Source organism: Vicugna pacos, chromosome 12 (genome assembly GCF_048564905.1).
Source record: "Vicugna pacos chromosome 12, VicPac4, whole genome shotgun sequence".
Taxonomy (NCBI): Eukaryota; Metazoa; Chordata; class Mammalia; order Artiodactyla; family Camelidae; genus Vicugna; species Vicugna pacos.
The window spans coordinates 32,782,533-32,798,585 of NC_132998.1; the positions used below are offsets into that span (position 1 = coordinate 32,782,533).

At 39.2% G+C, this 16,053-nt stretch overlaps 1 protein-coding gene, 1 long non-coding RNA gene and 1 other non-coding gene across 5 annotated transcripts; 1 reads left to right on the forward strand and 2 right to left on the reverse strand.

Moving 5' to 3' along the window:
* Window positions 1-1,446: 1,446 nt before the first annotated feature.
* Window positions 1,447-7,620, reverse strand: SLC25A3 (solute carrier family 25 member 3). 3 transcript variants are annotated; one of them, XM_006214352.4, is made up of 8 exons: window positions 7,479-7,620; window positions 7,074-7,234; window positions 5,384-5,505; window positions 3,969-4,148; window positions 3,276-3,457; window positions 2,469-2,641; window positions 1,868-1,978; window positions 1,447-1,787 (listed from the first exon to the last, which is right to left on the reverse strand). In XM_006214352.4, exons 2-8 carry the CDS (start codon window positions 7,228-7,230, stop codon window positions 1,627-1,629), a joined length of 1,086 nt encoding a protein of 361 aa, XP_006214414.1. In that variant the 5' UTR covers window positions 7,231-7,234; window positions 7,479-7,620; the 3' UTR covers window positions 1,447-1,626. The 3 variants fall into 3 exon arrangements, with proteins under 3 accessions (XP_006214414.1, XP_072829297.1, XP_072829296.1); XM_072973196.1 differs by having other exon boundaries at window positions 7,530-7,608; XM_072973195.1 differs by having other exon boundaries at window positions 7,502-7,588.
* On the reverse strand, window positions 2,710-2,957 carry LOC116282745 (small nucleolar RNA SNORA53). The gene has a single exon (XR_004192324.1). It is a non-coding gene; the product is annotated as a small nucleolar RNA SNORA53 (small nucleolar RNA).
* Window positions 7,621-7,762: 142 nt separating the features above from the next.
* On the forward strand, window positions 7,763-11,231 carry LOC140700457 (uncharacterized). Its single transcript, XR_012078850.1, has 3 exons — window positions 7,763-7,872; window positions 9,883-9,996; window positions 10,925-11,231. It is a non-coding gene; the product is annotated as an uncharacterized lncRNA (long non-coding RNA).
* Window positions 11,232-16,053: the final 4,822 nt, after the last annotated feature.

Genomic DNA, 16,053 nt, shown 5'->3' on the forward strand with positions numbered 1-16,053 from the left:
GTATTCATTCCATGGGGTTCTGCTTTGTGGAATTAACATTAAACCAAACGTGAAAATGTTATTAAAATTTCCTTATTAGAATCTTTACTTTCAGCATAAAGGCCAAGTCCTAAGAAAGATTCAGCTTCCGCTTGGCTCTTTAGAGCCCTGAAGTAAGGCCAGCTGCCCGGAAGCCATCACGCTGTGGATTTTGAGGAAAAGACTGAGCCACTGGTAACAGGGGGATGCTCAAAGAATCTCTCTGTAGCCTGGATGTGAAAAAGCCTTTGGAGATGACCCCAGAACTACCATTTGACTGTACCTTCTTGAGAGACCCAGCAGAAGACTCCAGCAGATGCTTCTAATTCCTGTCCCATAGAAAATATGAGATTATATTGTCTTCATGCCATTAATATCAGATGATTTGTTATACAGTAGTAACAAATGCACACTGGTGACACCAATTGACCTTCACTTGCTCAGGCTCAGACTGCCCAATTTGAGTATGGTCAAATATATCCATAACCCTTCCTTTTCCTCTGCACACAGGTAAACTAAGATTTGAACCTTAAACAAGACCAGGTAATGATAGTTAATGAACATGCAACCAGATACACCTAGTTTCTAAATTTAGTTCACTGACCCACAACATGGGTTTATAATGAAAACATTTGTCTCCCTCTTTAGGCTCCTTCGAAGTTTTTTCCCCAGAGGCCCCATTCTGCATACTTCACAGGGACTATCAACTCAACCCAGATACCTCAGGCCTCAAGGTAAACCCAAAGGCCTCAAGGTAAAATGTAATCAGACTTGAAAAGCAAACCATATTATAAATTGGCCTTTTATACTTCCTAACCAAACTTAAGGAGAATTAAACAGTGGCTGACTTTCTATAAGATTATGCTTGAATATGCCAGTATGCTCCTTTCCCAGGGGCATTCACCTACTTCGGTTGTCAAGCAGGTACTCCTCCTAAAAACTAAACTGGAAATAGTTTATGGTAAAATTTTTTGTAATTTATAGTCAGATTTATTAAGTTACCTGAAATCACTTTTAGCTATCAGTTGCTTTGGTCCTTTAAAAGTCATCCTAACAATCAGCCTAATTTAGATTACTTGCTTTTACAAATAAGGATTAGCAAACTGATAAGAATTTTTAAAAGTATAGCACATCACAAAATTATGCTGAAATGTATTTGTCAATATATAACCACAAATGAGTATTTATCCATATTCAAATTTAACAATTAAATCAAATTTTTTAAAATTTAGAGGATGGCTCCTAAAAATGTAAGAACTCCCTTGAATGACAAAACTTGAGACATAGGACAATTTGTGAGTAAGGGTCACAGTATTCTACCAACAGTGCATTTTTTCCTTCAGGTTTTAATATATGCTTAATTCTGTCCATTTTAGGGTTCTTTCTTTAAAAACTACTTTAAAAAATAATTATCAAGTCACAGACAAATCATGAACAGTGGGGTTTATTTCAACAGTTAAGTTTGAAACTCCTGCCTTTGGCAAGAGAACTACAGTAATTATATCAGAACAGACAATTTCCTACACTGTCAAATATATAAAAGTTCCTTTTTCATTTTCCTCAACACTGATCAACAAGCAGACTCAGTCCACATTTGCTTCCATCTATCTACTGAGTTAACCCAAGCTTCTTCTTCAGAGATTCTGGCATCTCAGGTGGAGGAGGGCGAGGAAGCCTGAAGTAGACCTTCACAGAATCATAGATGAACCACTGTAGTGCAGTCAGAGTGCCAATCATGATGATACGGGCAAAGAGTCCCTTCCACACACCTGGATGAAATATGAAACGTGAATGAAAAATATAATGTACTCCAAAGTGTTATTCTTTCTTTGGGGGGGGGGGATCCTACCTCTAAATCCAAGTCTCTTGAGGACCTGAGAGGCACTGCTACCCTTCTCTTTATTCAACACAGACACCACAGAATCAGCAGGATGAGAAACAATGGCACAGAAGACTCCAGCTGAAAAAAGTCAAGATGTATCATCCAATATGGGGTCAGTTAAAAAATGTTTTTTTCACATCATAGCCAACAGCCTTTTCATAACTAAGTAATAAAATTTTCTTTTAGTACTAAAAGCAAAATTGTATTTTAGAGTGAGACTGACAAGAAGGGTTAGAAAGCAGTCTGTCTTATGTAGAACAAAACAATTCCTCAAGTTTTATATTGATTTTAATGCTTTCTCTTGAATTAAAAATTTGTTCTCAGAAAAACTAAAGGAAAAATAAATGGTGCAGCAGTGAAGTCAGTATATTTCCTATCTTAATTATGACATGCAAACCATAGAACAATTATTTTAGGAACTAATTAGCAAGTATTTATGAATCCTGAAGAGTACATAAAATGGGAAGATAAACTTCTTTGGAATACTTTTCCCTTACAAAAGAGGCCAATAATGGAAATGATTATTTATCTTTAATTTCACAGCCAAGCATGCTCTAATAATTCATACCTATGTAACCTGCCACAAATGTGACAACCAGCTGCTCTGGCTTTGAACATTCACTTCGGGGCTTGGGAACCACAAACTTATACAATGCTTCAACAGTACGTTCAAAGCAGGCGAACTTCATCATGGTGTATGGTATCTGTCTCATCCAGAGAGGAGCAACCCCCTTGTAGAATCTAGGAAATCAGAAGACTTATTTTACTCAGTTGCACATGTTCTAGCAGAGATTTTCGTTATTAACTGAAGTGTCCGCACACCAGTCGAGTCCTGATAGTAAAAAATGGCAGCACAACTGCATGTCATTTCTATCAGAACCTAAGACTAACATGCAGGTATATTTATCTCACATGCCAATGACTCAAGCACCTTTGACTATACAACCAAAAAAGTTGCTGGATGTATCTTTGACTGGAACTACAAGAAACCAGAAGTTTACAAGTAGAACTCAGTTTAAGATTGGCATCCACAAAGGTGGATCTAAGGAAGCATGTTGTGACCTGACTATATATATAAATGACAAAAATTCTAACAAAGGCACTTCCCCACCCCAAGTTAAGAATTAATGTTTAGGTCTAATACCAAGTCACTTGCAAACTGACGAACGATTCACACTTTAGGGGAAAAAAAAACCTCAATTCAAGGCTCAAGCTATGTACCCACTTATCTTTGTCTCTAGAGTTTATGTTCCACATGAGGGAACAAAATAGGTATTAAAAAAAAAGAAGTCTGACAGGCTTAATTAAAGCTGACAAATGCAGTTTTCTCAAATGACTATTTTTATACTACATATTTAGGCAACTGTGTACTTACGCCTTTAAGCCCTCTTCCTTATACATTTTGGGAGCTGCATCCCTCAAAGTGTTGGCATAACCTGGTTGGGTTTGAATTCGAACCTTAGTAGCTTCCATAGGAGCCAGCGCAATGTCAGCAAAGAATTCAGCACTGGCAGAGGCAGCCAAATATAGTGATGTGCGCCAAAGATAGGCATTCTCCTAATTGAAAAATGGAAGGAGGCACGTGAATTGCTCTTGCCTTAGCTGTTCTCAACTTTAAGGAACAGTTCTAAGAAAGTTAAATGTCAGATATTAAAAGTGTTTATCACACAGTCCATAGATAACACACAAGATGAGACAATATATGTTCTCTCTCATAACCTCATTAACCACAGTACACTGTGCATATTTTTTGAACATCGAGGTGCCAAGGATAGTTGCCCCTTGAACTATACAAGGGAACCCTCCAGTCTTTCTCTTAAAGACTCAAAATCCAACTTACTTGGAAAGCAGCAGACCATAATAAAAAGCACTGAAATCTAATGATTATAGTTTCTTTTTCTCATCCTGTCTCTGTTTCAACAGCCTTATGATTTGAAACATGTTGTCCACCCATTCTGAGACCATTTCCTCAGTTCTAAAACAAGGTGGGTCAAACAAAAATCTAAGATTCTTTTTGGTCTTACATTTTAAGTTAAGAGCTTAGGACTTTGAAAGTTAAATTACGTACCTCTCCAAGTACGTTGCTATACAAAACTTTGAAGACCTCATAAAAGCCAAACTTGCAGAGCCCTTGCAGGGAGTAGCCAATGAAAGTCGGAGCCCATCCTTTGGCCAAACCACGAACACCATCTTCTTTAAGTGTAATTGAGAATCCATTAAATATGCCTTTGTACTTTTGTGGGTCCACCTTTATTTAAAACAAGAAAAAAAATTAATTAAATGTACCAAAGAGCTAATCACAGTTCTCATAGGTATGTTATTTTTAGTTTTTTCTCTGGGTTCTAAAATAAACTTAAGTAACTACACAAAAGATAGGTAAATATAAGCTCGCTGCATGGTATCAGCTTAATATCTAAAATTATCTTTGTAAACATAACTTTCTGTACAGTAAGGTCTAACTTTCTTTCAGTCAGATTTAAGTCTTGGAGGGTTAGTTAAGAGGATAAAATTCCTGTAAAAATACACAATAAAACTGAAGCTTAAAGACATTTTCCCACCACCCAATTCTACCACTTAAAAAAAAATTAGTCTTAAAGCTACTGCATAAACAATAGATATGTCTATATCCCTGATATATGCTAGCCCATTAAGTAGATTATAAAGCTTTGTGAATTTAAGAGTCAAATTAAATACATGTTAAAAAGGTACATCAACAAGAGAATCCTCTTTTGACTTAATTAACTTTAAGAGACATGCATAAAGTTTTAGCAAAGGTATATTTAATATTCATTCTATTACTAATGGGGGGAAAGAATCTTATCTATTTCTGCCAGTACTAGAGGGCTGGTATACATCACCTTCCTCTCCCTGCTAATATTTCACCTTCCTTTCTCTTTTACGTAAGTAGACTTCTAATCCTGTTTGGGACAAATAAATTTTTGATGTTTGATTATTTGTGTTTCAAGAATTCTAATTAAGATATTTTAATTGTAAAAAAAAAACTTACGTAAATATACAAGCTATGCCCACAAATTTTTAATACTAAAACAGAGTCTTTTTTTAATCTACAGTGTTCTCTGCCTTGATCTTAACAAGTAAGGGACATGCAGTTACTTCATATAATACCCGAAGAATGACTGCCTACTCTGACATGTAACTGCTTGTAAAATGACTATTTGGAGCACAAAAAATCATCAGGCCTTGAAGAAGTCTAGGGAGAATTGAACCCAGCAGCAAAAAATCATTTGCAGCCAGAGTTCGAGATCAACAATCTACCCACACGCTTATTTTAAAAGAGACACTTCTGGATTTAAAATACTGAGTAAAGATCATGACTTAAAGAAATTTTGCATTTGGCTTCCTACTAAAATTTGTAGCAATTGTGTTGTCTTCAAATTTTTCTCACTTGTGAAGTCCTTTAACATTATTTGGAATTAAGTCACACATGAAAGAAATGCTCAATGTTGTCGTCTCAATACAAACCTGCATACGGCATTTCACTAAATCCAGAGGAACAACAGCAGTATGTGTCAGACCACAACTTAAGACCCCACCAAAGCCACACAGTGCATAAAACTTCGCGGAGCCATATTCACAACTGTACTCTGTAATAAGACAAGACACACCATGCATTTTAATATAATACTCATGTTACTGGTTATCAACTTACCTCCTGGATAGTTAGGTCTCCACACAGCTTGTTAGTAGGTAACAGCCATGCTTCAACAATATGCTTTACTTAATCCAACATGCAAAAACAAACCTGCATTCTGCATTTAACCAGATCTAGAGGAACCAATGCTGTATGTGTTGAGCCACAGCTAATAATTCCTCCAAGTCCACAAAGGATAAAGAATCTGCCAGATCCATATTCACAGCTATACTGCTCTGTTTGATTGAAAAAAAAAATCAAGTAAGTATTTCTTCAGAGATGACTAAGGCCACGGGAATGAAAAAGAACTATGATTCCCCGTGAAACAGTACTATCACAACCGAACAGCTCTGGCTACCATTTACAAGTAAATTAAAGTTTTTCACCTAGTGCACACAAGAAGTTCACTGCCAAAATCAAAACAATCATTTAACAATTTTGAAGGTTCTGTGAGATACTACCTAGCTCTCATTTTGCCATATAATTTTTTAAAAAAGTTTTCTACACCATTAACAGCTCTTCGAATTAAAGTTAAACTTCAAATTATTAACGGCTGATAAGAACACACTTCTGAGTACAAACTCGGAAAGAGCAACTGACATGTGAAAGCTTGCAAATGTCTAAAATTACCTGCCACTAACCAATACTAGTCCCACTTATGGATTCCTATAGCATAAAACTAGATAAACAGACTCCTGTAGTCAAATACATTTACTACACAAATGACAACAGACCTAACTTTCTAAACTGAAAAATCAAATGATGTAAGGTTTCTTTACCTACACTAAAGACACATAAATGATTTCTTAAAAAAAAACCTTCACATTCTACAGGTACAAGGTAGATTGTTTTCAGTAGTCCTGCAATTCAGTTTTCAGGTTTCTCTGTAAAAACACTACACTGGGATTTAAAATGCACAGAATTAAGATAAAGTTGGGTCTAATCATCAAGAATCCCGAGAGATAAGATCAAAGGGATTCGTATCAATTATTTTATGTTTTCTATAGCCTCTCTGGGGCTGCAAGTCAACCAGCCACATTGAAACAAGGGATCCAGTTATCTCACATAGCTTGTGTCAACTAATATCAGACTTAATTCTTAAAGGAGAAAGGATTATCTTTGAAAAGAAAATTAAAGCAAAATCAAAAAAGATAATACAATTGGAACTGCCGTAGCCAATTGTTAGGAAAGGCTTTATTCAGTACTTAGTCTGCTGACCAAACGGGCTCGGGCGGAGAAGATAAGGAGCCAGTCACGGCCTCTATGCCTTTGCTCGCTCGAGGACGCGGAGGTCACGAAGGGAACAGTGCCTAGGCCCTTCGACGCCCTTGAGGGAGGTCCAAGGTTCCGAAATCGGCCAATGGCGGAAAGCTCTGACATTCTCCAACAAGCAACTAGGCGCCGTCCTGCGGTGCCGCGGGGCTAAGCTCGTCCTTCCCTGTTCTACACGCCGGGCCATGCCACGAAGGCCAAGCGGACCACGAGACCTAACGACCGTATCAAGTCAGGGTCTGACCTCACCTTCCACGGCAGCGGCTGCCAGGTTGCGGGAGCGGCGGGGCGGGCCCGGGGGACCAGCCGGGCTGCTGCGGGGACCGGTAAGGCCATCGTGCACCAGCTGCAGGTGGGGCGCGTTGAAGGGGTTCGCCCGCGCCAGGTGCGCCACGGACGAGAACATCTTCCTAGGGAGGACAGAGTAGCGGTCAGAGAAAAGGCAGAGGGGCTGTGAGGCCGGCCAAAGTCATCTGCAGGCTGGGAAACCCCCATCCCGGGCCTTCTCTCTTCCCGCCTCCGCGTCCTTGAGGAGGTCAAGGCGGCTTCCCCAAAGGAGGAGGCCGACCGGGCCTACAACCAAAGCAGGGCCCCACGGGGGGCTCCGCGCTCCCCTCCCCGCGCCCACCGCGGGGAAGGCCGGGCCACACTCACTCCCTAAGATGGCGAACTCACACCCGCTCCCACGGAAAGGCTGCGGCTTACAGAGGCCGAACGTCCTCCCGGCCTTTAGCTCTGTGCCCTTCGCGCGTCGTCAGCAGGACGCACACAGTGCGTCACTACAGGCAGGCGGCACGCATTGGCCGAGAAGAGCGCCGAGGCCTTAACGTCATCGCGCTCTCCTAGCAACCGTATCCCCGCCCCACCCGCCCCAGCCCTTCCGGCCCGGCTTCTGCGCGGGAGGATTCTTTCTGCGCAGGCGCGCATTCCGGGCCGAGTATTTGAGTGCCGTGGGATTGTGCTTGTGACCTCCTCTTTTTGTCTCTTCACCTTCAAACGTCTCTTCTTGACTCCGGCGCTTCAGTTCTTTGCGTTTAAATGAGTCCTGGTACAGTATGTCACTTAAAAAGAAAAAGGAAAAGAAAGGCAAACCCCGAATACTTGGTATATTATTTCAGTGTTACGGTTAGAATGTCACTGCAGTATTTTGTGTCACAACTTCTGCCATTACGGTACTTTTTTTTTAAAGTTCTGTCCTTTGACATTACACACAGACATATCTGCATTTTCCATCAAACTGCAGGAAAGTATTTTAAAAGGAAATGGGTAGCAGGAACTCCTGAAGTAAGGCAGATTGCTGATTCATCACAATAGTTTATATAACCCCTTCAAACATTCAATAAATTATTTTTAACACCGGGGGGTATAGTGATGAACTAGAATGAAGGTGACTGGCAGCAGTTTAGTAAATCTAGAAAATCTTTACTAGATTCAGTTAAACAGAGAAGGGCCTAGTTTAATTGGGAGGAGTTTAGCAGGAATCAAACCTCTGTTACGAGTTCTGGATCTGACATTTTCCCAGCTATTAATAAAGCAGTCTTGGGAATCTACTTGATCTCTGTGTACCTTTTTCTTTTTCTTAGCTTATTTTTTGTGGGGGGAGGTAATTAGTCTTACTTATTTACTGATTTTTTTAAGAGGAGGTATTAGGGATTGTACCCAGGACCTTGTAGATGCTAAGCAAGCACTCTACCACTTGAGCTATATCCTCCCCCTTTTTGTGTAGGTTTCTTAAACACAGGATGGAAGCAGGGCCAGCCGTATGGGCTTGCTAGCTCAGCAGTTATACAGGGCCCTATGTTTGGTTTATGGTTCTGCCATCACTGTTTAGAAATTCTTAATAATTAATGAACAAGAGGCCCTGTATTTTCCATTTTCCACCGGGCCTTGCAGATTATGTAGCTGGTCCTAGATGGGAGTAATACCTATCTTGCATAGTTTATGAAATCTCAGTGAGATAATTTCTAAAAGTGGGGATTTTTAGCTAAGGACCAGAGTTGGGGGTCAGTGGATGGGAAGTTACTAAGAAGGTAGGGTAATTCTTGCTAAATTGACCTAACAGGATTCTTGCAGAAGGCTGGCCGAGGTTATCAGATATCACTTGGGAGATGAATTTGATCAGGTATTGAGGCTGATCAGATATTAAGCTTGGAAGATTCTGGCTAAACCGACTTGACAAAATTCTTGCTTCATTTGATCTCTTTAAAATGATGCCCAAGATTGGGCTTAGTGGAGAAAGGGCTCAGAGTAGCCTGACTAAAATATGATCAAGGAGAGAGTCTCTGTCAACACCTTACTGTTCAGTATACCAAGGCAGTCTGGCATTTTAATTTCATTTAGTATGGTCCAACCACTGAATTTAAATTTCATCCAAACTATTAAGAGACACTCTCAGCAATTTGAGCTAAAACAATGAATTGGGACACTTTCTTTACTGTACTCATAGCAATATATTTGGCTTGGTCTACCATTATATTTCTTCCATTTTATTTTAGTTATTGCTATTTATCAAGTTACCCCAAAATTTAGGGACATAAAACAGTGAACACTATTATCTCATATTTTCTGAGGGTCAGGAATCTGGATGTGGCTCAGCTATGTGGCCTGGCTCAGGGACTGTCATGGGGTTGTAGTCAAGCTGTTGGCTGAGACCGTGGTGGCTAAAGACTTGACCAGGGCTGGAGGATCTGCTTCTAACGTTGCACATTTGGTTGTTGGCAGGATGAATGCTTCAGTTCCTTGTCATGTGGGCCTTTCCATAAGGCTGCTTATGACATGGCTTCCCTAAAGTGAGTGATTCAAGAAAGAGCAACCAGAACAGAAGCTGCAGTGTCCTTTATAACCTAGTCTCAGAAATGACACACCATCACTTCTGCTGTATTTTATTGGTCATGCAATGAATTCTGATACAATGTGGGAAGGGAGGTGGGGATCATTGGGGCCATCCTTGAGGCCAACTATTACACATCCAACCAAATATTCTCAGCCTCCATCCCCAGGCGTGTTGCCCAGGTTTCTGTCAATGTAAATCTTGCACCCTTTTTATCTTACCTTCTAGGATCTCTTGCGGCAGGATCTAGAAGCAGTGGGAGCTACTGACAGCTGGTATTGAAGAAGATCAGCACACTCTACAAGGCAACTACCTCAGGGAAGGCCATGACAGATTTTACAGGTAAGGAGACTAGGCTCCACAGGCAAGGAAGGAAGGGCTATTTCTACTAGCAAAGGAGGCTCAACAGAACTTAGGGGTTCATGATCCCAGTGTCATCTGAATCTTCCCATATGTTTCCATTCACACTCCTCCAAAAAAAAAAAACTTTGGCAGGAGACCTGCAAGATTGGGAATTCAGCTGCATTTAATTCAGTTAGACTTTGGGTTTGTTTTTTAGAAAGTATAGCCTTGCGGATATAGGAAGGCAATCATATATGTTTTCTGGTGCTGTATCTCATCTTGAACTGAGAATTTAAAGCCCTAAGCTCATCATTTCCGTTCTCCCAGTTATCCTACCTGATTAGGGAAAACCAACCAACCCCACTGTAGTCCTTATTTTCACTTAAATGTTCTATGGAAGCATCTACTTGGTCACCCAAAGCCTTGCCTTCTTAAGCTATTTGATTACTACTGTCTGTAGTTGATAATTTAAGAAACTGTTTTTGCTGATGTGTGCCATGGACAGTAAGTGTCACCTTTATCATTGACAGCTGGTCACCAGTGCCTTTAATGCCTTTAAATCCAGTCAGACCAGATAATCCAGAACAAATTCAGAGAAACCCTTAAGGTTTGGTTCTCCCTGGAACTACTTCCAATACCACTGTCTGTATCAGAGTTTGATCAGAGAAGCATAGCCACTCTGAGTCATAGGGAAGAAGAGATTAATTTTAGGGATTAAGCATTATGAAATTATTGTAGCTGGAGAAGAATTTGCCTCTGTGTCTGGGGTTGGACCTGGAATTACCGTAAATCAATAGAGCTTACAGCCACGTAGGAAAGCTGGACATGAAGTGGGGGTGAGCAGGGACAAACGAACCCACAAAGACACACTAAACCCCATGAGGATAAACTAGACTGTGAGTTTGTCTCATCACCTCCAACCTTGAAGATACAGGTCCCTGCAGGAGCCATGGTGCAGGTGTTATGGGAGCCACAGTGCTGCTTATGCATTTGGCCCAGGACTCAAAGAAACCAAAGGTCCAGGAGTTCTGAAAGAGGTCCACATCTGGCTTTTGCCCTGATTTAAGGTGAGCCAGTAAATCGTCAACAATGAGCATGAGCTGCCAGAGCACCTTATGTCCTACAGTGACCTTCATTGTCTGATAAGTGCTTCACTTCTGCCTTTGGAATCTTGCACGAATTTCCCTTGTGACCAGTCCTAACCCAGATCCATATTTAGGAGATAGACAATTAGACTTTGAGATGCTAGGGAGATAGAACATTTCAAGGGACATTTTGAACATTTCAAAGTAGAAGGAACTTTTTGCCATAGGCATTTCAAAACCTTAGAACTAGAAGTTAGGTTTGCCCTTGTAGATTTGATGATCACTTCTGTCATGAGGAATCAGAAGAAAATTCGTTAATAATTCCTAGCACAGCCATGTAATAGAGGGATATAATAAATTATGCAAAGGAGGCTAAAATCCCTTTTCATATCCGCCATGAGGAAAAAAGAGTAACATCCACTTATTTATTGTCTTTTTTGATTAGAAATCTTGTTTGGGTTTTTTTGTTGTTGTTGTTTTATTTTTGCATGACTTCATAAATAGAGTAGAGAGAAATTTGTCTCTTTTATCTGAAATAAGATAAAACGGACTTCACCATTAAGACTGTAACTTTCACTCTGAAATGTTTTAAAATGCCCATTCTTCTTTGGAAAGGTATCCTAGGCTGACCCTACAGTACATTGGCTATAAGACTAGGGGCGATCTCTTTACCAGAGTGTACTCCAAAGAGCAGACCCAGCTCCTGAGTCCTAGATTCAGACTCTTGAAGTCACCCATGTTGATACAGGGAGGTGAAAACAGTGAAAGTTACATCTGTATAATCAGAGACATTGTATTTTATAGGAAATAAAAGGCAGATGAATCTCCTTACCCAGTCTTTACCTCTTGATATCTTGAAATTTCCTTATTCTTACAATGGAAAGCATAAAATATGCTTTGGCCCAGAGAGGAGAGCCATACCTAGATATGGCAGAACTGAAATAGTCCACGTAGGAGGTGCACACAAATGTAGCAACTTTAGTCACTCAGTGGCCACAATCCATCACCCTGGCAGCTTTTAAGTAAGGCCTAGTCATCACCAATCTGGGTTCTTATAAAGCACTTGGGGAGCTTTTTAGACACAGATGTCCTCAGATCTCAAAAGATTCTACTAAGTCTGATGAGGAGTCCTAGAATCTGCCATTTTTTAAAGATCCTAAGGTGATTCTTACAAATAGCCAGGTTTAGGGACTGGTGATTCTAAGGAATTCAAAGATAGGCATGAGCCTGTGGGACGAGCCTGATACAACACTAACAGCATCCTGAATTACCTGGTTTGCCGTGTATGTTAAGTACTCAGTTACTAAAAAGGAATCCTTGCTCACCTGGTTTGCTTCAAAGTGACTGTTCACCTGTTCTTTCACATGCAGGAACAAGGTGCAAGGCTGCAGTGCACACCATCAGTCCCCCATACAAAAGGGGCAGATTCTTAAAGTGAGAGAAGTATAAAAGGGGACTGGGGAATATCAGCTCCTTAAAGATGAGCACAGCCACAGGCTTGGTAACAACACAGCAACTTTTAGGGAGAAATATATACACCTGAAGCATAGTAAATATGGGGGGAAGGGTATATAGCTCAGGGTACTTAGCATGCATGAGGTCCTGGGTTCAATCCCTGTAACTCCACTAAAATAAATAAATAATATTTTTTTTAAAAAAAGAACAGTAAATATGAAAAATAATGAATATAAAATGAAGGGAACAAGCCTTACTAAAAGAAGTAGTAATAGTTTTGTTCATCCTCAAATGGGACAGAGTATGTCTAACACCTATATTTCTGTTTATGCCCTGGGTCATTATGAACTGAAATGTATTGTAGTTTTATCAAAATTCAAACCTCACACAATTTAAACCATGACATATAAAACTACCATCCAATCCATAGATCCTACCCAAATTGCCCAACAGCATCATCATAGCAAAAACCAAATCAAAACAAACCAAGAATACCTTTTCTTCTAGTCCAGTATCCAGTCCAGGAGCATGCTGCATTTAATTTTCATGTCACATTTTTATGTTTTTCCATCTGGAACAGTTCCTCTATCTTTCTTTGTCATTTATGCCCTTGGCATTTTTTAAGAGTACAGGACAGTTATTTTGGAGACTGTTACTCAAACTGGATGTCTCTGATGTTTTCTCATGATTAGACTATGCATTTAGGACAGGAATATCATAGGAATGACTCCTTGTTCTTTTCGGAGTATCACATCAGAAGGCATATGATGTTAATTTGTCCTATTACTGATGAGGGGAACTTAGATCACTTGATCACGGTGGTATCTACTGGGGTTTCTTCATTGTAAAGTTACTGTTTCTATCTGTAATAAGTAATTTGTGGAGAGATACTTTGAGACTATATAAGTATTCTGTTCTTCAACAAACTTTCACATACTGATTTTCACATCTGTCAGTGACTGTTGTCCAAATCAATTGTTATTGTGATAATTGCCAAATAGTGATTTTCTAACTCTGTTAGCCCTTCATTTATTCTCCTGCAAGGAAGTGCTCTCCTTTCTCCTCTGATTTAGTTCATTCTTCATTTATTTATATCAATAGGGACTAATGGATTCCTGTTTTATTCAATGATTTAAAATGTAACACTAACATTATTTCTTTTGGTACTTATATTGTCCCAGATTTGTTCAGTGGCAACCCCTTTAAGCTGATCTTGTATTCTTTCTAGAAGTCCCCATCATTTTTTGAGCACTTTGTTACTTTCTGGCACAGCAAGGTGTTCCACCTTATACTTTTTCTACCTCAGCCGTGGAATCAGCTATTTCTCTAGAGCTTTGGTTCTGTTTAGAGGAGAATAGCATTTATTTATTTATTTATTTTTAATTGTCTTCTTTTGGGGGGGCAATTAGGTTTATTTATTTATTTGTAGAGAAGGTACCGGGGATTGAACTCAGGATCTTGTGCATGCTAAGCATGAACTCTACCACTTGAGCTATACCTCTGAGAATTGCCTGAAGTGAAGACAAGAAACCAATAAATTAAAGAAATGAAACCAAGCAATTTTTTTAAAGGAAAGAAAAAGTAACAGAGGGAGAAGAAGTGCATTTGAGTCAATTGCAGACTTACACTGTTTTACCCCTAAATACTTCAGAGTGTATTTCCTAAGAAGAAGCATTATTTTCTTATATAAGCACAGTAAAATTGTCAAAATCAGGAAGCTTAACTTTGATATAATCTACAATCTACATTCAAAAATTTGTCAATTATCCCAATAGTGTCCTTTATAATAATGCCTTTTTTCTGCTCCACATCCAATTCAGGGTGACACGTTTTGCATTTAGGGGTCATGTCTCTTCAGTTCCTTTTGCTTTGTAAGTTTCTCAGTCTCTCGTTGTCTTTCATGACATGGACAATTTTGAAGAGCACAGGCCAGCTATTTTGTAAAATTTCCCTCTCTGATGTTTCCTCATGATTGGATTCAAGCTGTGTATTTAGGGAAGGAAGGAAGGCTCTGTAAGTGATGTATTCTTCTAAGTCCCTGCCTCAGGAGGCATTTGTTGTTGTTTTGCACCATTACTAGTGAGGTTAACTTCAATCACTTGGTTTGAGGTAGTGTCTATCAAGCTTCTTCACTGTAAAGTTACTGTTTTTCCCTTTATAATTAGTAAGTAATTTGTGGGGAGATACTTTTGAGACTATGTAAATACCTTCTTTCTGAAAAATCTCACTTCCACTCATTTTCTTTTTTTTTTTAATTGAAGTATAATCAGTTTAAAATGTATCAATTTCTGGTATACAGCATAATGTTTCAGTCATACATATACATACATATATTCCTTTTCATATTCTTTTTCATTATAGGTCACTACAAGACATTGACTATAGTTGCCTGTGCTATACACTATAAACTTGTCACCTATATATTTTATATATAGTAGTTAGTATCTGCAAATATCAAACCCCCATTTTATGCCTTCTCACCCCTTTTCCTCCCTGGTAACCATGAGTTTGTTTTCTGTGTCTGTGAGTTCATTTTCTTTTTCTTTTTTCTTTTTATTGTGGTATAGTCAGTTTACAGTGTATCAATTCCCATTCATTTTCACATCCATTAACAATTCTTGCCTGAATCAATGACTGCCATGATGGCTGAAAATGGTAATTCTCTAAATCCTTGTTCTTTCTACATTTTTTTTACTTGACCATTCTACTCTAAGAATGAGCTCTCCTTTTTTATTTATTTACTATCAGTATAGACTCTGGATTCTGGATTCTAATACATTACTGTTATTTTGATGTTCAAGTTATTCCAGTCAGAGCCCCTTCAGGCTGGCTTCTGTGTTCTTTTAACATGTCCCATCACTTTTTGAGGACATCCTTATTTGCTGATGTGAGATATTCCTGGCTTATTTGTTCTTTTCATGCCCTAGTCTTTGTTTTTGTTTTTTTGTTGTTGTTGTTTTTTAAACAGGAAACAAAGAATTTACTCAAAACTACTGTAATAAAGGAGAGAGACTGAACTCAAGCCTGCTGAAACAAAAAGCAGGAAGGATTTTTAAGCACTGGTGTAAGCTAGTAGAAAAGTACTGGAGGAAGTTAGAGGGAAATTGGTCAACATGATTGTGCTATCTGTGGTTGCTAATTGTCATTTATGGAATTGCTACGTTTCACTTATCCCTCAGAGACTGGGAGATAAGGGCACTGTCTTTCTTGATGGTTATATTTCAAGAGAATGGCTCTCAGGTCCTTGAGAAAGACGTTCTGGGGTTGTAAAACTAGCAAGCAGCTTCATGCCCTGGTCTTTGAATCAGTAATTTAGCCCTGAATCCTGGGTTCCTTTTACAGAGTAAGAGTATTTAGGAATCTAATCCTTTCTTAAGAAAGGGCTCTCACATCATTGTGATATTATAGTCATCCTACTTATTTTGGGCATATTTTACTACAGATATTAGGTCCATTTGCTCAGGCTGAGAAAGCATTTCCCTCTACGTTTTCTGTGAGACCGTAAGTTCTACAAAGG

Excerpts from the sequence above, each read along its gene's own strand:
- SLC25A3 (XM_006214352.4), bottom strand. The coding sequence starts at position 7,230 with ATGTTCTCGTCCGTGGCGCACCTGGCGCGGGCGAACCCCTTCAACGCG. Across the intron at positions 4,149-5,383 it reads TAGTGAAATGCCGTATGCAG|GTGGACCCACAAAAGTACAA; the intron begins GTTTGTATTGAG and ends TTTTAAATAAAG. Across the intron at positions 3,458-3,968 it reads ATAGCAACGTACTTGGAGAG|GAGAATGCCTATCTTTGGCG; the intron begins GTACGTAATTTA and ends TTTTTCAATTAG.